This window comes from Podarcis filfolensis (assembly GCF_964270895.1).
Source record: "Podarcis filfolensis genome assembly, chromosome: 6".
Classification (NCBI taxonomy): Eukaryota; Metazoa; Chordata; class Lepidosauria; order Squamata; family Lacertidae; genus Podarcis; species Podarcis filfolensis.
Genome location: NC_139609.1, coordinates 8,081,885 through 8,104,854, shown reverse-complemented (window position 1 = coordinate 8,104,854; position 22,970 = coordinate 8,081,885). Strand labels below are relative to the sequence as shown.

Sequence of the window (22,970 nt, the reverse complement as noted above, 5' to 3'; positions counted from 1 at the left end):
AAGAACAGGCCAACAGGGGATGGCTACAATTTCATTACTAAGGAGTAGATAAACAGATCCACATGGTTTCTACCCTAAATTAAGCACAAATGGACCTTGTAGTAAATAAACGCAAATTCCCTTGCAACGCAGATCCCTAAGAAAGCTTTCAGCATAAACAAGGTGTGACAAAGAAGGTGGTGAGTAAGAGTGAGCAACTGAGAGACAAGATTTTGTTCGCAGCAATACCATCTCATTTCAACTGAACTGACCAATGCTATAGTTGGGGCTTTTAGTACGTAGCAGGTGGGTGTCTTCACAGCTCAGTTTTGCTCTCAGTGAGTCTCAATTCCTTTTGCGTATAATTACCTGCAGGTCCAATATCCTACCACTGCATTCTTTCACAACTAAGACTCAGAATCAAAGCAAGCATTGGGGGGGTGCATACCCAATGTGCTTACCAACATGATGGGGGGGTAGGGCAGAGGTGCAGTTGAGGTGGCAAGGGCACACTGGCACAGCCAATCCAGTGCTCCCACTGTTGCAGTCACACCACCCCAACGTCACTGCCATCATGCTCTGCCCCATCCCAGTTAAGTAACACAACTCCACCATCAATAGGGCAGCTTTGTGGACCCATTCCTGGCAAGAGTGTTTTGCAGGAGGCAGCTGACAAAACTATTATTATACCATTCCTTTGAGGGGGGGGGGGGAATCAAGATCTCCTTCCACAGGCTTTTGAGAATGTATTGAAAACCCAATGCCTCTTTTATATACAGTGGTACCTTGGTTTATGAACTTAATCCGTTCTGGAAGTCCGTTCTTAAACCAAAACCGTTCTTAAACCAAGGCATGGTTTCCCTAATGAGGCCTCCCACCACTGGTGCCCTTCCACCGTTCGGATTCCGTTCTTAGACAGAGGTAAAGTTCGCAAACCAGGACACTACTTCCAGTTTTGCTGAGTTCGTAAACCGAATACAGTCATACCTTGGGTTACAGACGCTTCAGGTTGCACGTTTCCGGGTTGTGCACCACGCCGAACCCGGAAGTACCGGAACGGGTTACCTCCGGGTTTTGGCGCTCGCACATGCACAGAAATGCTAAATCACGCTTTGCGCAGACATGCAGGTCGGGTTGCAAACGCTGCGGGTTGCGAACGTGCCTCCCGCACGGATCACGTTCGCAACCCGAGCGTCCACTGTGGTTCTTAAACAGGGCTATTCTTAAACCAAGGTACAGTCGTACCTTGTTTTGCGGCTGGGATCCATTCCGGAGCCCCGGCCGCTAGCTGAAAAGGACGCAGGGCAATGTGCCGCGTCTGCGCAAGTGTGAGGAGCGGTTTGCGCTTCTGCACATGCGTGAGCGGCAAACCTGGAAGTAACCTGTTCTGGTACTTCGGGGTTTGCCGCGGACATTCGCTGGAATGGACACTAGACGACGCGAACGTTCGTGGAGGTATTACTGTACCACTGTACTAAAATACATTTTGAAAGAAAAACATTGCCTATCAAACTGATCGCTCTTAAAAATTAATCATTTTAACGTGTAGTATTAGAGATACAAGGTGGTATTCAACTAAGTTTTATGCAGAGCAGACCCAATGTAATTAATTTCAGTGGGTCTACTCAAAGTAAAGCACAGTCGAGTGCCACCCATAATACATTAATATACATATCAAAAGCAACATGATTGCATCGTAAAATAATGGTGCATGTATTACCGTATTTTTCGCTCTATAGGATGCACTTTTTCCCCTCCAAAAATTAAGGGGAAATGTGTGTGCGTCCTATAGAGTGAATGCAGGCTGCGCAGCTAAGCCCAAAGCCAGAACAGGGAGAAGAAGCGCTGCACAGCGCTCCTTCTCGCTGTTCTAGCTTGGGGTTAGCTGCGCAAAGCCTCCGCAGGGCAGCGGGGTGAAGGCACCCTGCTGCCCTGCGGAGGCTTCAAAGGCCGTCCCCGAAGCCAGAACAGCGAGTCGGAGCGCTGCACAGCGCTCCGTCTCCCTGTTCCAGCTTGGGGATGGCTGTGCAAAGCCTCCGCAGGGCAGCGGGGTGCCTTCACCCCGCTGCTCTGTGGAGGCTTCAAAGGCTGCACTCCATGGGCTTCAGGCAGCTATCCACAAGCTTTTGGAGCGCAGCAGGAGTTCCCGCTGCGCTCCGAAGGCTTGCGGATAGCCGCCTGAAGCCTGGAGAGTGAGAGGGATCAGTGCACACCAATCCCTCTTGCTCTCCAGGCTACGCTTCGCTGGAGAGGCGCTGCACAGTTTCCCCTCTCTGCGCAGTGCCCCTTCAGCGAAGTGGGAGGAGAAATGGAAGGGGCTCCGTTTTTCCTGCCGCTTCGCTGAAGGGATGCTGAGCAGAGAGGGGGAGAATTTTTTCCTCCCTGTTCTCCCCCTCCTATGGTCCGGTGCGTCCTATAGAGCGAAAAATACGGTAATTTAACTTTCTCACTGAATTCTGAAGTTATGCGTTGCTAAACATGCATTCAGCTACCTATAATAACAAACTTAAAGTAAGCCAACATTTTTTTCTTTCCCAGCAAAATATCTTAACTTTAGCTGAACCTCTCTGTAAGATTGGGTATACTGGGAATCAGCTCCACGAAATGCTTGCAGGGAGCCTGTGCAGTGGGGAAGTCTATGTTATCTGTACAGTGTCAGCCTTACCAGCATTGTAGTAAAGATCAGGTCTTTCAAGAATGTCCCCTTCATGAATATACGGCTCAATGCGGTCATCCCCATACAAGTACTGTTCATTTTCATCCATCTGCCGACTTTCCACCATTTCCAGCCACTGAGAATTGTGCCATCGAAACTTCTCACTCTGGATCTTCTTGGCCCATTCCTCATCATATTCCTGTTAGGGAGATTTAAAGGCTTTAATAGTAGCTGACCTTAAAGTAAAAACTGTTATTAGTTCTTCACTTTTGCTATTAAACTTCTTGGATAGGTAATTTAAAAAGGCACCTTAAAAGCTAAAATCAATACGCTTCCCACAAGAGACTGGCTTGTAATTTTGTGTGAACCCACGCTCAGGTTTTACTTTTCTGCCAACAAATCATGAGCAAAAGTCAATGTTTTGTTCTCAGCTTGCTGCTTGCAGTTTGTTTAAAGTGTGGGGAGAACCTCCAGCCCCTAGGCCAAATTTGTGCCATGAGGCCATTTCTCCCTAACTTGTGGTCCAGTTTGGAACAGGTACAGAAGTGGCTGGATTGTCTGCGCAGCTGAGTACCCCATGGGAAACTTGATCACAAAAATCAGTGTTTCCCAAAGTTGGCAATAACGCCTCCTGGGGGGGCCCTGGAACAATCCAGGGGAGCAGTAGAAGCCTCAAGTGCAACTGGGGGGCATTAAATAAAAATAAGGAGGTGGCGGAAGCATAAAGAACAGAATTTTGAAAAACTGTTCATACATGTTTTGCCTGTTGTGTAACGACACCGCCAGGTCGGGCGCTGTTGCAAGATGGCAACAATGCTCCCCCCTGGACCTGATGGTTGTGCTGGAGGGAGGGAGGATTTTCCTGGGTTTGGGTGAACACTTTTTGGCTTCACCCAGGCCCAAGGAGCGGGTCACAGCTTGCCTGCCTTTTTGGCCAATGGCAGGTGAGCTGCAGAAAATCTGTTCGTACATGTTTCATCTGCACGTCCGATGTTGTAGGACAGTGGTTCCCAATTACCCAATTATTGAGGACCCCTATTTTTCAAAACCCAAGCCACGGACCCCCTACTTTTGTAAATTTTGATAACTCTTTGGTAGTTACCTCTGCAAAGGAATTTTATGGACAAAATGTGGGGTAGCCCCTTATAAGCAAAGGATTTTAAGCATACTAAAAAAAACAGACTAGGGTTGAGCAATATCTGGTTTTCAACACTGTGATACATCAGCAGTTAAACATTGTGATATTCCAATATATCACGATGTCTGCAACTGGAGATCAGTCACGGGGATAAGGAAAGGAGCAGTCACAGAGGTCCGGCGGGTGGGGTGTGTGCAAATCAGGCATGGAGGACATAGGACGTAGTGCGGTACGACGTAGGTAGAAATAAAGATACATAAAAGAATGCAAATTTGTCACTGCATATTTCTGTTTGTTCGCCTAAAGAAGGTGGCGGCATGCTGAGTAATTCTTTTCTGAAAAGGGGACAGTAGGCCAAATAAGTTTGGGAACCTCTGACATAGATAATTCCCACAGAAAGCAGGGTTGAAGTGGGGGGTGACTTCAAGCCTTCTGAATCAGATGTGTGGGGATTTCTGACAAATAGCCAAAACAGAAGATAAGAACATGGGAGGCAAGACCATTGTTTGAGCACGTATAGCAGTGAAAATACTGTTCTTCCCCCTGCTGCAAATTTAGCCAGTTCTTGTTCTTGTCCTCTACCTTTATTAGCACCTTCATCGTGGAAAATACACAAATTATTTCTGCAGGGTATGTGCCATCCTTTTTGAACGACTAAACCTTTCCCTAGAGTACTAAACCACTGACACTTTATGAAGCATTAAGTAGCCTCTCAAAATCTGGGTGCTATCCATCGGGGTCCTCTTTGTCACTGGTTTCCGTCACACCTTTTATCTAATTAAAATACTCAGTGCTAAGAGAGAACTATATAAATCTGTTCTGTGTTTTGCTGTGTCTGATGGAAAACAGATTCCCCTTTTTTCTTTAATGTGGCAGGTCCTTAATCTGGTCAGTAATAAGGTTCATTAAAGACAACTGCTCAACTAAATTAAAGCTGCAAAGCAGAAAGTTGGAAGCACAGCAAAAAAAACCCCACTTGAAATGTTATACAGCCATACATATCTTTGCATATTACATAAGCTCACAGCTACTGTGGCAAGACACAATGTGCCTGAAACCACTAGGATTGTATCACAAAACTGCCACCTTGAATTTTACTTCTTGGGGTTATTTATCTTAAACGGTGCCAATACATAGCTTCTAACCACAATTTGTCCAACAATTTAGGCTGATGTAGTATTATTATCTGCCCTGTGGCAATGAAGTACAGTTGAAATAGAGAGACAAGTTGGACTTGTAAATATATTGTGAAGACACACTGTGGAGATGGTACATTACATTCTGAAACTACCGTATTTCATCGCATAATCGTTGCCACCGCATAACAGTCACACACCATTTTTCTCCAGCCCTAAAATTGGTTCCAAAGCTTTCACTGCATTAATCGCCACAGAGCGGATTTGAGCAGAACATCCAGGTTCTGAAGAGAGAAAATGCTGGAAAGATGGCAATTGCCACAGATTCAGTAAGCTGCTACTGGAGCCAGAAGATGGGGGACCAGGAGGCCCGGAAAAGCCACAGAGGGGATGTAATAATAATAATAATAATAATAATAATAATAATAATAATAATAATTTATTATTTATACCCCACCCATCTGGCTGGGTTTCCCCAGCCACTCTCGGCGGCTTCCAATAAAACACTAAAATACAATAACCTATTAAACATTAAAAGCTTCCCTAAAGAGGGCTGCCTTCAGATGTCTTCTAAAAGTTTGGTAGTTATTTTTCTCTTTGACATCTGGTGGGAGGGCGTTCCACAGGGCGGGTGCCACTACCGAGAAGGCCGTCTGCCTGGTTCCCTGTAACTTGGCTTCTCGCAGCGAGGGAACCGCCAGAAGGCCCTCGGCGCTGGACCTCAGTGTCTGGGCAGAACGATGGACGCAACCATGCTATGTGCAAATACTTATACAGGAATGACCTACAGAAATAACCCGAAGTCTAGGAGAAACAGCTCTGCCTTACTAAATAGGAAACATTTATTTTCATGAAATATATCACAGTACTAAATAGGTGAAATAATCCAGGTGTGGAGAACTGCATACATGCAAAAATGTTATAAAACACCACTGATCACCACTTCCTCACAAGGGTAAATTAAGTATTTTTGAGGACTATAAATATGATTTTGCATCCATTAAAATCTCCAAGTCTTAAAATACTGTAAACTGTCATTTGAAGTACGCACTTGCATCTAAAAAAAATAATCTGAAAAAAACAGAGTTTACTCGTTTTTATGCACACAGACATTCAGGGCACACTTTCAGTACACAGGAGTTGCTGTTTCTGCCTACTATTTCAATCTGATCTGATCCACATGGTATAACAATTATTCTTTTATAAGAAAATATTCACCATATAAGCCTGGAGAATGCACCTTAAAATAAACACACTGAATTGTTTTTTAAATCATATAACCTAGCAAAGAAGCTTCATAAGGCAAGACATAATAAAGGACCCCACCAATCCTGTGTTTTCTGAATGCACTTACAATTTCGGAAGCAAAAATAACTGAGTAAAATATGAGGAACAAATTTTACTGAAACGTATTTCCAACACAATTGACATAATTTTCAGTCACACGTCAGAAAATACCACTGCTTTTCAGAAAAAAAAGGTGCTAGTCATTTTCATTAATACTCAGACGGAAGAAAGTGAAAAGTCACTTACTGCTATTATATCCAGTGTATTGTCACAGACTTTACGGATCTCAGCATTTTTATCATGCATCAGGTCTATAAGATATGCTGGAGCCTCTACAAAGACATAGTTAAGGACGTAAAGCAATTATGGACACCTCCAAACAATTCTATACAATATTGGTGTTAACAGTGTATGCCAGGGGTGAAAAAACTGTTTCAAACTTATTTTAACATAGCATTTTAAATTCATCCTGGACCCTTGTGGTGAAGGGTAGGTAAGAAATAATTTAAATAAATCACAGAATTGCAGAGTTGGAAGGGACCACAAGCATCATCTATTCCAACCGCCTGCAATGCAGGAATCTCAGCTAAAGCATCCATGACAGATGGCCATCAAACATCTGCTTAAAATCTCCAAGGAAGGAGGTCCATCACCTCCTGAGGGAGACTGTTCCACTGTCTAACAGCTCTCACTGTTAGAAAGTTCTTCCTAATGTTGAGTCAGAATCTCCCTTCTTGTAACTTGGAGCAATTGGTTCAAGTCCTACCGGTCAGAGTAGAAGTAAACAAGCTTGCTCCATCCTCCATGTGACAGCCCTTAAGGTATTTGAAGATGACTAAGCTATCTCCCCCTAGTCTCCTCTTTTCCAGGCTAAACACCCCCAGCTCCTTCAACCATCTTCATAAGGCATGGAAGAAACACACATCTGTTAACATTAAATTACTGAGACGCAGGTGGCGCTGTGGGTTAAACCACAGAGCCTAGGACTTGCCGATCAGAAGGTTGGCGGTTCAAATCCCTGCGACGGGGTGAGCTCCCATTGCTCGGTCCCTGCTCCTGCTTCGAAAGCATGTCAAAGTGCAAGTAGATAAATAGGTACCACTCCAGCGGGAAGGTAAACGGTGTTTCCGTGCGCTGCTGTGGTTCGCCAGAATCATGCTGGCCACATGACCCGGAAGCTGTATGCCAGCTCCCTCAGCCAATAAAGCGAGATGAGCGCTGCAACCCCAGAGTTGGTCACAACTGGACCTAATGGTCAGGGGTCCCTTTACCTTTACCTTTACTGAGAACTCTAAAGAAAAGGGAGTGTGCTTTTTAAGTGGGAGATAGACTTGCTATTAACAATGCTAGAAGGGAAAACAACCATCAGGTGTTTCTTTTCATTACATTTGGAAAGCAGGAATACAAATCATTCCCTAATCCCCTATTACATCACCGCCCACAGTAACTGATTTTGAAAGCATAAAGATATGCTACAATCACATGCAAAACGGAAAGAACAGCCATTTGTTTTGCATATGTACATGTTCCCAGCGCCACCCATTAAGCTAAGATCATATGAACATTTTATTAAAGCTTGCAGCCTTACTAAAAAGTCATGTAAATGTTTATGGATACAAAAAAAATACAGTTGTTATGGAGATGGTTTAGCACATATGCTAATAAGCTCATTCTATGACCTGACTACACTAAACAACTTCTATTGCAGAGCAAAAATGAGTGTTATAACATATTGTGACATTCAACTAAGATTTACTCAGAACAGACTCAATGAAATGTACATTACTAAGGTCCAGTAATTTCAATTGGTCTACTCTGAGTAAAACTGAACGGAATACCACCCATAGCTATGGTCCCATGCAGTGTCAGCAGCAGAGTTCACAGAAGAGCAGCAGCAGCAGCTTTGGAAACAAAAACCACAGATCAAAAACCACAGCTATTCCTGCCACCATCCTTTGAAACTGACCACCTACTGCCTCTCCTCCTGTTGTGAATGAAGATATCCAAGATTAGTGACAGGGATGGGGGTGGACAGAAGAGGAGAAGGCATGTTCTTTCGTTTGCTATCCCTTATAAGAACAGAAACACAGCTGTGAAGTGGGGCCATTTCTGAAGGCAACACAGAATAATTGGATTGCCAGTCCTTTTGCTTTTGCAGAGCTCCCGTTGTTAAGAAAGCTGCATGACACGCAGAAGAGTAACAAATACACTTTCACCGTCACTGCATCTCCATGGTAGGCATGGCTGCAGTCATTATGTTGCCCCTCGGAAGGCACAGGAATCCTGTGAGGACCAAACTAGTAACCCCACAAAGGAGTTAAAAGGTAAAGGGATCCCCGTCGCGGGGATTCGAACCGCCGACCTCCTAATCGGCAAGTCCTAGGCTCTGTGGTTTAACCCACAGTGCCACCCGCATCCCACAAAGGAGTTACTCCTCCTCAATAAATAGCAGCTTAAGATACTACACCAATATTAGCTTCAATTGCTTCACTGCATCTCTAGAAAATAGTTGGTTATATATATTTTTAAAATGATCCTAAAATACAAAGCGGATGCGGGTGGTGCTGTGGTCTAAACCACTGAGTCTCTTGGGCTTGCCGGTCAGAAGGTCAGCGGCTCGAATCCCCGCGACGGGGTGAACTCCCGTTGTTCGGTCCCAGCTCCTGCCCACCTAGCAGTTCGAAAGCACGTCAAAGTGCAAGTAGATAAATAGGTACCGCTCCGGCGGGAAGGCAAACGGCGTTTCTGTGCGCTGCTCTGGTTCGCCAGAAGTAGCTTAGTCATGCTCGCCACATGACCCGGAAGCTGTCTGAGGACAAACGCCGGCTCCCTCAGCCTAGAGAGCAAGATGAGCGTGCAACCCCAGAGTCATCCGCAACGGGACCTAACGGTCAGGGGCACCTTTACCTTTAAAATACAAAGCAATTCAATTTCAAATAGAAATGCATGGTCTGTGGTGAACCTATAGTGATGCTACCTTGAACTAAGAGCTTCTGCATTTTCTGTAGAACCAATAAAAGCACTGCAGCAGGACTATTTGATCTATAGAAGAAGGATACGAGTCTCCTTGATTATGACATCTCTAGTGGCTTGATGGAAGACCATCTGGTAAAACACATAAATGATTTGGCACACAAACTCGTCATCTTCTTGCTGAGCTATACAAAAGGAAAAAGAATCGCCCCGTCAAACTTTAAATCCCCAATTACTAGCATTTAATCATGAAGACGATGCATTAAATTTTCTAGATTATCATAATCCACACGAACATATACACTAAAAACATACCAGTTTTAACCAAAGTTCAGGAGTGGCATTTGTCTGACGGTCCTCCAGAGTTACTTACAGAAGGGAAAAAGCGTGTGCTTATAATTCCAAGGGACATCCTGCATTGGAAGGAACTCAATGCTGCTACTTTCTACAGCTTTCTACATACTCTTCTCGCTTTGGAGGGTGGGGGGAGGGCAGAATATGCTACCAATCTTCCCACCCTATTTTACTTTTGGAAATTTGGATGATACGCCCTCTAAGTTAGCACACTGCTTTGCTCCACCCACTTAACCCCAAGAATTGCCTTTGCTCAGGCCACTTCCATAAAAAAACAAAAGTGAAAACCCCACCCTTTAAATCCAAATAGCTCTGCTACCTGGTCTAGCTCAAAGCAAATATAGTGGTACCTCGGGTTAAGTACTTAATTCATTCCGGAGGTCCATTCTTAACCTGAAACTGTTCTTAACCTGAAGCACCACTTTAGCTAATGGGGCCTCCTGCTGCCGCTGTGCCGCAGGAGCACGATTTCTGTTCTCATCCTGAAGCAAAGCTCTTAACCCGAGGTAATATTTCTGGGTTAGTAGAGTCTGTAACTTGAAGCGTATGTAACCTGAAGCGTATGTAACCCGAGATACCACTGTACAGTGGAACCTCAGTTTTTGAACATAATCCATTCTGAAAGACCATTCGGCTTCCGAAAAGTCTGAAAACCGAAGATCAAAGGGTGGCCAGCAAAATCCATTGAAAAAATGGAGAAAGCTGTTTGAATTCCGAAGCGCGTTCAGAAATGGAAGCAATTACTTCTGGGTTGTCGGAGTTCGGGTTCCAAATTGCTCATCAACAGAGATGTTCGAGAACTGAGGTTTCACTGTAAACTAGGAGTCCCTGGTCTGCTTCAAGTAAAAAGTGACTCCTTGTTTGTTTTTTAAACTAGTTCTGAAGGAGGAAGAGGTGGACAATGGAGGTGGTTGCCCGCATTAAGGACAGAAGGCAGGGCTTTGGAGAACAGCTCTCCTTGCCTTTACCCAGTGCACTCCGACTCCACATCCAGGAAATCTGGGCACCACTTTTCCTGAGCAAAGCAGCCCCAAGAAGAAGCAATGCGTAGGCAGAAGTGGCAGTTTGGAGAAAGGAATTTAATCATGCTCCTGCCCACTTTCCACACCCCTGCCACTTATTTTCCAGCTGGCATCCCAGATCTGTGTTTGTGACGGAGGCACAGGTTGAATAAAAACCACTAGGAAGAGAATTATGGAAAATGGCAGGCAACGGAAAGGTTAGACACCCCCCCCCACCGCGTAAATTTCTCCTCTCCTGTTAATCACTCATGCCCTGATACCAGGGAAAGTAGCAGTCGCAAGTTTCAAGACGTGAAGTAGACAGAATGTGCAGTTTTCAGGCTTAATCTACATGTCCATCTCACATCTGGAAAGTCAGGAATGTGTGAACCGGTGCCAGATTGGCCTGAAGAGAAATTGGGCTTTTAAAGTGTTCCAATTCAAAACTCAAAAAATCTCAAGGGATTTTTGAGTGTTCATCTGGAAGACTTGAAAAGCCCAATTTATTCACCACACCCTCTTCACTATTAGACACCCCCCTTCCTCAAGTAAAAAAATAATAATAATCCTTAACTTGTGGAAGGGTGGGGTCCTCAAATTCTGGTCAGCTTTGGTAGTAGCCACTCCCCTGAAATATGTGGTTCCCAGGACCCTGCTGACTCAGAGGGGCTGGTCCTTTGTCGAAAGTCACACTGAATTCCCAAGTCGAAACCATCTGAAGCTCAATTCTGGGTTAGTGATGTGTTTCCACTTTCCTTTGAGCTGAACTGAGAACAGCTCTCCAGAGAGCCTGTGTCCCTTTTCTCAGCTCTAAGCCATGCCCCGCATGTGAGCTGCTGCTTTTCACCAATGCATCCTTTCGTTACAGCTGAAAGGAGTCTTCTGTAGATCATTACCCCTTCTCCTTTGCCAACGGAAAACTTCTTTAGCTTGGGGAAAGGCAAGGGTTGGGAAGAATAAAGAGATGGGGCATAGTAGAGGGAAGGTACAAGCCTAATTTCTAGCTCGTCCAATGTCAAAAGAAGATGGATCCAAACATGAATAATAGCCAGCCTTCTTGAAGAAGGGGCAGAGAAGAGTTAGCATTTCAAGTCCCAACCTCTTGAATATTATTGTTTTTAATGAAAGGTCTAATCAGAGGAGTTGCTAAGCTGAAGTAAATTGCTCTCGTCGAAAAAAATTCTACAGTAATTTTTGTACAATGTTTGTCTGTTTATTTAAGTGGTATATCTACTGAAAGTATTTGTCTTGGATGAGCATCAGAGGGCAATAAACAATCTAACATTAAATAAGGTTTCACAACATAGGTTTAATACTCAGGTGCTTACAGACTTGTGGAACTGGGAACTGTGCGCATACCCCCTCCCCCAAATCCATAGGAGATTCTTAATAACATACCATTTAGTAGTTCAATGAGTGCTGGAATAATCCCAGATTTAGCTAGCAGCGCTGCGCAAGAATCATCCATGGACACTGTACCAATCATTATCACCACTTCCAAAACAAGGTCATCTTCTGCAGAACCTGATAAATTTAACAGAGAGAGGGTATTGCTGAATCCCAGAGACACACACCAAGCTTTATGCTGGAAGAAAGCTACACTCAGAGAGAATCTTTCAATATGCCCAGCAAAACTACTTTTTTAGCAGCAAGCAAGAATTTGAGGTGTCTGCTATACTGATGCAACATCCTTGTTTAGCCTTCAGCCCCAACAAAGTACCACAGGGTTGCTGATCATTACTCCTCTGCCCCATTCTAAACTCTCTTTTTAAAAAAAAACACCTGATGCAGTGGGCTACTGGCCAGGAAGACTTTAGGACAGCCCTATGTCACAGGTTCTTTGAGACAGCCATTGCTTTGGGAGTTACAATATCTGGTATGGGATTGTTAGACCCAGTGCTTTTTCCCCCTAAACAAATGTTATGGGGTACTCTCATTTTGACTCAAGAAAATCACCATTTTATAGTTCAAATCAGGGAAAATAAATACAGTAAATGGACAACAAAAGTACAAAGATTCACAAAATGTTTAGGGGTATGTGTACCCCTGTGCCCCCCCCCGAAAAAAGCACTGGTTAGATTCATGGGTCCTTCAGAGCATTTTCACCAGCCCTGCACTCATCTTACCAGAAGTCAAGCTCAGTTTATTGGTCCTCATTCAGCCCAGCACTGCATCCAGGCTCCAGTCCAGTTCCTGCACCACTACACATGATCCAGATATTATGGAGAAATAGAGCTGAGCGCCATCGGTGTACTGACGACAGTATGTTCCAAATCTCCCAATGACCTCTCTCAATGACCTCACATATATGTTAAATAGCATTGGGGACAAAATTGTGCTCTGAGGAATGCCATAGCCTAACTGCCACAGAACAGAAGAGCACTTCCTCAATACTATGCTGACCCTGGAAGTAGGAGTGGAACCTCTGTAAAACATGCCCCCAGTACCCAGTTGGGTCCAGGAGAATGCCATCATCAAAGATATCAAAAGCTGCAGAGAGACTGAGGAGAAGGTCATGCTTTACTTGTCTTGTTCTCTCTATAAAGGTCATTAATCAGGGCGACGTTGACCGATTCCATCCCAAAGTCAGCGCTGAACCAGACTGGAATAGGTCTAGATAACTGATATATTTCAAGAATGTCTGCAGTTGCACCACCAACCCTGCCTTGATCACCTTCCCCCCAAACAGGGTATTTGTGGTTGGTCGAAAGCTGTCACAAAACATTGTGTTCAGGGTGGGCTTCTTTAGGAGTGTCTTTACTACTTCCTCTTTAAGGGCAGTGGGGACGATGTCCTTAGGCCAGTGATAATCAAACTTGGCCCTCCAGCTGTTTTGGGACTACAACTCCCATCATCCCTAGCTAGCAGGACCAGTGATCAGGGATGATGGGAATTGTAGTCCCAAAACAGCTGGAGGGCCAAGTTTGGCCATCACTGCCTTAGGTAAAGACACAATTACCACCTCCTGGACCCAGCTGGTTAAACCTTGCCAGCTAGATTTGATTAGCCAAGAGGGACAGAGCTCAAGAGGGCACATGCATGGTCAAGTGCATTACTGTAATGTGTCACAATCATTATTACTGGAGAAAGGGAAGGAAGCCTAGATAACCCACAGGTGTTATTACACTGTCTGTTCCTGTATTTGTTAATCATTTGGCAAAGTAAAGTCAGCTTTCTTGGTTTATTTAGCCAAACAGAGAAATCAGGATTTAAAGAGCTGTACCCTTTCTATTTCAGCCCCTGTAACCTCTAAAAGGCTGCCCCTAAATGTCAGGAGACCGTCTGGAATGGCGGTCCATAATGTGCAAACAGCTGCCACCAGCAAAGAAAATCAGCACACACGTGTCATAAAACACACACCATCAGACTTTTCTTTGGATTTCTGGTCAGAAAGAGTTTGAGCATGGAAGCCGCTGGCTATTTATAGGAAAACTATATTTCAATGCTTGTACAGATGTGAAAGCATATCTGGGTAGTAAATGAAAACATATGATTATTGGTTTATACCTCTAGAAAACTTGCTTTCTGGATATGGGGAAAAGCCCCCTATATCGTTTCAAAAACCTGACTAGGATATCTGATGTTTTCATCTGACTGAGAAATAGACCGTGCCTGGATTGTCATTTGGGATTTTAGCCCAACTATGAAAGTTTGTTTGTTTGTTTGTTTGTTTGTTTGTTTACGGCTATTAGCCCATAAAATATGTACAAACATAAAAACACAGAGACATAAAAACAGATATATCCAACAACAGAAGGTGAACACCACGATGCAAGGGTGGGTCATTGAGCAGAGCCAAGTGACAGCTTGGGGCCAGGAGAGCTATGAAAGTTTGCTGAAGTGTTACTTTATGTTCTTCAACTTCCCAAAATTCAAAGTAAAACCCATGCAAATTAATGAACCTACAACCATGCCGCACAGCAAAAGAAAGTATCTTGAGTTACTGGGCATTCATAATACATACCTGGCTTTAGTTTATCTTTGAGGTATGGCACCATTTTGTATTCTTTCAAGACAAGTTCCCAATCCAAATCAGGCAATGTCAAATTGGCCAGTGTTCCCAAGCATTCGATCACAAATTCCTCATCTTCATCATTTGATACCTGGGCAGCTAGGTCACCAACATAATCCTAAACAAACAAATAAAGCAAGCATTTAACAAATAGACTGCATGCATAAAGGAAAAGGCACTGGCTGTTATAATGCTGGTGAACTGGAATGAGCAGGTGTGCCTAGGTGGTTACTAAACTGCTGATTATATTAGAAAGACAACACACACGCAATATTGAGGATCCAACATCAAGAGTGTACTTTGGCAACAGAAACCCTTAACTGCTCTTCCTATGTCAAGCTAATGAATACTTTTTCAGTTCCAGACTCATTATCCAGTCCAACAAACACTTTTTTACATATTAAAATCTACATTTAGAAAGAAGTGCTATATGAATGCCAACTACACTTTCAAAAATACTTTCAAATACATTCTCAGTATTCAAAGCACTCCATACACATGGTAACAGCTTTATAAAGGCAAGTCGGATATTCTTATAAGACAGATGATGGCAGGGATGCTAAGGTCTGAATGCTCAGTAATCAGCTACTGCACAGCAACAGGAAGGACAGAAGAAATTATCTTTTTTTAAAAAAAATACTGGCATGCAGTAATATGAACTAGAGAAGTCAGAGTTTACACTGTTTATTATAGTATTCCAACATAATTAAGTCATGTGAAGTGAAGGCATTTGCAAAGCTGCAAACGATCAAGTGCAGTGTTCAATTATTTTATCCATTATTCAATTTCATTAAAATAAAACAAGTCCCCCACCTTATGAAGGGTAGAAATTACTTATAAGGCATGCTTACAATAAACAAAGTTTTGGTTGGCCCATCATGCTGAGAGATGTTCCTAATCATCTTCATCAATAATGGGTCCTTGAATTTCAGTGCTCTCTTCATCAGCATTTTCAGTCCATTTCCTGAAAAGACACAACCCAAATGAAAGGGGAGGGAGAAATGTATGAACCAATTGATTATAACATTTTGTATACAACATTAACAAAGAGACCATCCAATCTATTTACATTGTACATGATGCCTACTCTGGTTATGTAGGACAAACAACAAACAACATCACATCCTGGGAGGGGCTTGCTATAAGTAGTCAACAAAGGGTGGTATGCAATGCTAGTCCTACACAGAGTAGACCTACTGAGCTGTCTATTTATGTCAAAGGTAGTGGTCTTGATTAGATTGCTCTCCTGTAAGCTGCTATAAGTGATAGCATGTTTTGTTGTTTATTTTCTTAATTGGGGTGGGGTGGGGTGGGATACTCTTTTAAAAAAGAACGAAAAAAGACTGGCTTAGTAATTTGGTAGAAAACTTCCCTTCATTCATTCATTATTGAGATTTATATCTCATCCTTCTTCCTAGGGTTGCAGGGCAGATGACAACAACAATCATCTTATACACAAAATATACATTTTTTATAATCTTATAAACTACATATTTATATATACAGAATACTACATCTTTCTAAGGAAGACTTATCATGGATTTTGCATAGCAAAGTCTTATTTGGCCAGTCTTTTGAGATTTTCAAGTGTCAAAAAGTATGCAGACAGGGCTAATCTGGTAGACATTGTATACCCGGACTTCTAAAATGCTTTTGACAGAATCTACTAACTAAAGCTGTTGAATAAACTTAGGAGTCATGGGATATGAGAGCAGGTTCTGTTGCATATCTGAAACATGGAACAAGAAGGTAGACATAAGCTGGCTGCTCCTTCAACTAAGGGAAGTAAGGTCCTTTAAAGATCTGTATTGGAACTGGTTTAGTTTCTAAATCAAGTCAGGGTTGAGCCAATCCTAATTCATGACATTATTCATAGTTAAGCAGTTCCTCAGCCATAGTGGAATACTCACCTTCACAAATGAGTTGTACATTTCTCTTGTTAGCTGCCAGGTTAATGCAAAAGGAAATGAGCTCGAGGTCGACACGTTCATCAGGGCACTCAAACAACATCTTCATTAACTATCAACACATAAATGCCAAGCAACTGCATTAGTAGCAATAAAAATGAACCCATCTCTTACATGAAACCCACATGACAGGCGAACTAATGCCAGTGTACTGGAAGAAGCAAAGATCACCAGTGTCAAAGCAATGATTCTTCAACATCAACTTTGTTAGATGGTCATGTTGTTCGGACTTAAAAATGGAAAGCGTAATGTTGGTGGTCAACAAAAACAGTTTAAAGACTCTCAAGGCAAATCTAAAAAAAAAAGTAGTATAAACACTGACAACTGGGAAACACTGGCCTGTGAGGGCTCCAACTGGAGAACAGCCTTTACCAAAGGTGCCATGGACTTGGAAGATGCTCGAACTCAGGACGAAAGGGAGAAATGTGCTAAGTGGAAAGCACGCTTGGCAAACTCTCACCGTGATCAACTCCCGCCCAGAAACCTATGTCCCCACTGTGGAAGGACATGTTGATCAGGAATTGGCCTCCACAGTCACTGTTAAGACCATGTTCATGGAAGACAATCTTACTCGGCTACGAGTGATCGCCAAAGAAGAAGACAGCCACATCATCTCAACTTATCTGCCCCATGCATTGCTCAAATATGGTGGCAGACCTTGGTGAAACAACTTAGGTCACCAATGAAAATGTGAGTGGAAGTTGTGCAGCAGCTCTTTGTTGATGTTCTTGGATAACTTTTAGGCAGGGAAAGAAAGGCAGTAAGCTAGTCCTAGAGCAAAAAAGTATATGGAAGATAGACAGTGTAACGGGCCAATATAAATGATCAAACACAACCAGTACAGAATGCAGAAATGTGTGATGTATGTATGATGTTTTTAGGGTGGTCTTTGGCTATGGGGTTGGGGAATGACAAAAGTCCTTAAAGGTTCCTGCACACTTCATTCTTGGTTTCTCTTACCTCCTTGAGATGGGGGTGGGTTTGGGGTTTTCTTAATATTGATGTGGTCAACGGTGCTACTCAGTAGTATGTGTTTGTTTATAATAATGATTTGCATGGCAGCACACCTGTGAACAATCAATGTTTCAGCACACCTGTATCTTAACAATGTAACTAATTAGAGGTGGAGTTATGTGATGCAGCGATGTGATAGGATAATTGATTATTTTGAAAACTGTATTTAAGTTGACCAAACGCTTTGTATGGTACTGGCTGGTGTAGAGAGTTGCAGCTGTTTGAATATTATTTAAAAATAAAGTAAGCAAAGATATTACAGGCAAGTTTTTATTCCATCACCCCAGTCGCTGCGTAAACTTGGTTGGCGAAGAAAGTCCAACAGTGGGGAGACTCTGTTGCAACAAAAAAACAAAAGATCTGCCTTGCTTTCACTGGATCCTGCCTCTATCCATTCTTCTCTGACCAATCATGGACTTAGGGGACTTACTTCCATGGAGGGTTGGGCAGCAAAAGCCAGCCCTGCTATTTTTCTATAACAGGCTCCTTATGTATTCATTGCGAGACATGGTCGTGTGAACTTATATATGTGTGAATTACTCATAAATGCCTTATACAGCATAAACCTATGCATGTTTACTCAGAAGTCCCACTATATTCGATGAGGCTTACTCCCTAATAAATGTGTAGTATTTCATCATTGGAAAGATATTTTACGGATATGTTAATCAGAATGGAATTGTTTTATTGTGTTTCAATATGTGTTTCAATATGCAGAATTTTATGTTTGCATTTAGCTTTTGTAAATTGACTACAGAGGAACAAGCCATGGTCTCCCAGCCACAGTTCCCTCGACCTGAGATCTGGGAATCACAATGATAGACCTTCTTTGCAAGGCAGTTTTTAAAGCATTTCACCCTTAACAAAATTAACACCACATGTTTCATTTGCAAAAAGGCTGGGGTCAGTAAGAACATGATGAGTATCTGTTCGTTGCCATACTTGGTTTGCAAGAAGAAAAACCGCTGCCCAATCACAGTTATGCTCAAATGTTGCATTTCTCTATTTGAGGCAGCTGTCACTTGCAAGAGAGAAATGGTCTCAAACAGAACCATGAATTATTGTTTCTAGACAATGAATATGTGATTTTAAGACTTTTTATCTGCTTCTGATTTGACCCAGGAAATCTCGCAAGATTTGGACACCCCATATAAATACAGGGAAGTAGCTTCACATAAACATCCTCAACTAACACATACAATTTGGCCTCATTCCTCATCTCTTAGGACTTAGGTGTACAGTGGCGGTTACACACTGTTAAAAGGGTACCCATCTCCACAACCCCTATCTGGGCCCTCCATTTCTCCACCTTCTCCTCCTCCAACAATACAGCACTGCACTAGAATGCAGTGAAATAATTCCCAACCTATTTCCCCCCTGCCCCATGCTGCTATCAGACCTTTGTAACATGGACACACTCTGTGCCCAATCAGCACAAGCGGCATTTCAGCAGCGTTACAATTCCAGTTAATGTAAATATTTCCTTTAGGAGTTCCAGTGCTCAGATCCCTTCTGCTTCCCAATCCTAAGGGATCAAAAATGTATTTGCCCTTTCGTCTTCCAGTATGAGGGCTAAAGTATTTTTCCCTCCAGGAAGAAATGGAAATGGCACAGTTCTGTAAAATGTCATCAGTTAGATTGCTAAAGTGGATTCTGGCTCTGTAATTACATTATGGCCTCCCGGTGATGAGGTTAAACCTGGTTTAACTAACACATATATTTTACAAGATAAATTGTCATCCATAATACGCTCCTAATGAGATCATTGAGGCTGCGACTCATTGATTAATATGGATAATTAAGGGCTTTTGCAAAGATACACAAAAGGAGGGTTTTTAATCTTCCCAGCCAAAGGACTGATTTTATCTTTATCAAAATGCTTTAAAGACAACCCACTCTCTAAAATTTAACTGACCTTCCGTCTGCTGCCAAATACTGTTGTTTCTTTCTGTACAAAGTGACAAAAATTATTTATTTATTCCTACATTTACCTCCCACCTGCCCTCCAAGGAGCTCAGGCAATGTACAAACTTGTACATTACTCCATTGTATGCATATAACAGCTCTGTGAGATAGTTAAGCTGACTGGCCCAAGGTCAACCAATGAGCTTCATGGCTGAGCAGGGAGTTGAACCCTGATCTTCCAGGTCCTAGTCCAACACTATACCACCCTACCTCTCCATCTCCTTGGTGCCAAAACCAAAGGTTTTCGGTTCATGTTCTCATTCTACTGCAACTTTCTCCACCCTGGCCTTTCATTGTCCTATCTCGGCTCTCTTACCCAGATCCAGAATTTTACCACCAGAAACATCTGCACCTCTCAAGAGTTCACATTGTGTGACACTCCTTAAGATTTCTACGCTAGCTTCAACCCAGTCTCCTATCTGTTATAGGAATTCTAAGGTCTCAAATATAGAATAATCAAATATAGAATAAATGTTGATAACTGCACAAGGTAAACACGCATACATAAGTATATAACCCACATGTCTAAAATAGTACAGGAGAGCAACCCAAAAGTCATCTTGGTTCTTCTAAAGACTCTCTATATTTCCTCTGCCTCTTAATCCCCCTTGCCTGAGAAAACGCAGGCAGATAGCAGTCAGGGGAAGTTCCTGAAGGGATTCTTCTCCTATATATCTATGAACCTCCTTTGTATTAATTGTCAATGTTTGCCCAGATGCTCTGCACTGAGGGATGTCTGACGGGCATCCAAATTGTCTTATCAAACGCTAATGTTTTGTATAAACTGTGTCTGGAACTCTGTAAAACTTGCTAAATCCTCAGGAATATCACACCTTGGCCTGCCTGAGATATAGTAACCCCACCTTATGTGTGATGTAATTTCTGACGGTTCGTAAAGGGGATGCAAACCCTTAAAATAGATGTCTCTTATTGGTTCTGGGTCTCTCTTGCCTCCTTGCAAGGAGGGGAGGGAACTCTGTTGCAACAGAAAAGCAAAGATCAGCCTTGCTTTCACTGCATCCTGCATCCATCCATCCATCTCTGACGGAACATGGACTTAGGGGACTCAGCTGGGCAGCAAAGACCAACCACCCCCATTTTTTTATATCATATCCAACACATATATTTTGTTTTTACCTCTGGCATCTTCAGTAGCCCTATCCCCCCCCCCTTTTGCCCCTGCAGGTCTACCATGCTCAGCTGCTGGTAGGACTTTGGAACACCCATGGGAACAGATCCATATATTAAGGCACATTCAATGCACACTGAAATGCACACATAGCTCCCCCCACCCAACAATGTAGTTTTTATAGGATGGGAATTGCAGCTCTGGGCGGGGAAACTACAGTTCCCAAGATGTGGTTGGGGATGGGTGTCACATGCTTTGAATGTATGGTGCAGACCTGCCCTCAAGTCTTTCCTTCCTTACTATTCCACATGCCCAGAATACTCCTTTAATGTTCAGTATGCCTAGAAGTCTCTTAGAGTACAACACCTTATGATTTTTATTTTATTTTATTTTAAGCATTTATAGACTGCTTTTCAGCTACACAATTGCCAGAGCAGTTGAATAATTGTGACCTCATACTGTAGCAATGAAGAGAAAGATAATGTAATAAAGAACTGCAACAGAAGAGAGTTTAAGAAGCCAGAAAAACCTTTCTGTAGCAGCAAATTTCACAGTTTAACAACGTACTGTGTGAAGGAGGACTTCCTTTTACCTGTCCCGACGCTTGGTTTTCATATCAAGAATGGGGAATGCTACAGAGCAGGAATTAAACAAAACATCTGCAAAGGATGTATCTGAAGAAGTGTGCATGCACACAAAAGCTTATACCTAAAACTACTCAGTTGGTCTCTAAGGTACTACTTTATAATTTTTAAATTCTTCTGGAAGCATTCTTTTAAAGACTTTCTTAGATCATATAAGTTTTTTGAAGACTTGATTCTTTTAAGGGAAGTTTTAGGTTTCTAAGAAAAGTCTTTTTAACTATCTTTTTAAAGAATTGTTTTAACTTATTTTGATCTACTTGAATCTGCAAAGGACTTAATCTAAAAATGCAAAAGGGAATCCTCCAACTAAGTCATATGCAGTGCAGACCCATTGAATTAAATGATTTCACCTGTAGTTTGTCTGTAAATTATCTATTGTATTTAGAAGATAAAATTGTCCTTTCTTAATTAAATGAAAAATGAATTGAAGTTAAAGTGTGCTGCCAGCGCTGAACTGCATTCCTGTAGAAAGGGAGGGAAGTCCTGTAATTTTATCTAAACTAGTTCAAGTTTTTAGAATAATCCTTTGGTACGAGCTCCATGTTTCCCATTATGTCTTCATTTAATTTGATTGCTACTCATGCCACTTCAAAGGGGAGTGTAATTGCTGCCAAATAGGAAATATTAAAATTAAATTTGTTCTGCTTTTACTATGTCCATTGTCATCTTTTCTTCATTTAGCAGGAAAGCAGTAAAAGGGCTGCAGCGTGTGCAACGAAGAGGCAGTAGTTTTCAATCAGACAAGTCCCATATTGAGTATCAGATACCACAGCCCAGGACTAAAATCACTGTGTCTAGACTCTCTGGCACCTGACTTCACTTATTTACCAGTGACCAGAGGCCAACCCCCACAGCTTTCCGTTCATACACCTCAGTCCAGCCCTCTCCCTCTCCCCGGCTCAAACATCTTTGAATGATTATGCCAGAACTGCATGCCTCAAGAATCTCTCTTGACTGGCTACTCCCTCACTCTTAATGTTTGAAGTAATGCTCTGGTTTCTGAACTTCAGCAGATAATGGTGGACAAAAGCAAAGGGGGCTGTCAAGAGAGAACGTTTACCAGCATTAAGCTAAAAAGAAGCTTGCAGATCAAAGAGAGGCCCAACTGACAACTGTGATGGAAAAACATGTGGATAAGTAAGCTGCAGAGGAGTTTGCATACTGCTCTGTGGAAGAATATTGAATATCACGATGACATCACAGTACAACCATGCCCTTTGATTGGCCAGGCTATTACCTATAAATGCTTTCATAAACATCTGGATGGCATTTGCACCTATTTAAATAAAGCATGCGCTGCTGGGGTCTAAACAAGAATGGACTGTTAATGCTCACTTTTAACTCTTACTACAATAGCACCCATTAACTCGGGCAAGGCATGAGAGCCTTCCAGTGATATTGCATTCCTTTCAGCCACTAAAAATGGTTTTTAAAAAGATAGCAACCCAATGAACCTACAGGTTGCAAACCGAAAACCCACAGAAGCGTCTAACTCACAAAAGTGAGTTGATTTGCAGTCCATGTAGCACTTTTGTATAACCTCCAGTTACAAGCCTGAGAATTCAAATTTATTCTTTTAAGACCTAAGTTATCACAGCTGCATATGTATTTGGATGCCAAAAGACTAGCAGGATTACAAACAAATAGAACAGTAATCACAACTCTTTATTGCCCTAGAAAAATGCTGATTATGCAGACTTAATTTTTTAAAATTG

General features: G+C 42.5%; 1 protein-coding gene across 2 annotated transcripts in view; it reads right to left on the bottom strand.

Moving 5' to 3' along the window:
• The window catches only part of KIFAP3 (kinesin associated protein 3), a 75,256-nt gene that overhangs the window by 21,618 nt on the left and 30,668 nt on the right, over positions 1-22,970 (bottom strand). For both annotated transcript variants that reach the window (XM_083621688.1, XM_083621687.1), the window contains exons 12-18: positions 16,447-16,555; positions 15,388-15,500; positions 14,489-14,654; positions 11,923-12,048; positions 9,256-9,354; positions 6,443-6,528; positions 2,645-2,834 (exon numbers count right to left, since the gene is read on the bottom strand). In XM_083621688.1, the coding sequence (XP_083477814.1) occupies positions 2,645-2,834; positions 6,443-6,528; positions 9,256-9,354; positions 11,923-12,048; positions 14,489-14,654; positions 15,388-15,500; positions 16,447-16,555 (889 nt within the window). The remainder of the gene's footprint in view (positions 1-2,644; positions 2,835-6,442; positions 6,529-9,255; positions 9,355-11,922; positions 12,049-14,488; positions 14,655-15,387; positions 15,501-16,446; positions 16,556-22,970) is intronic.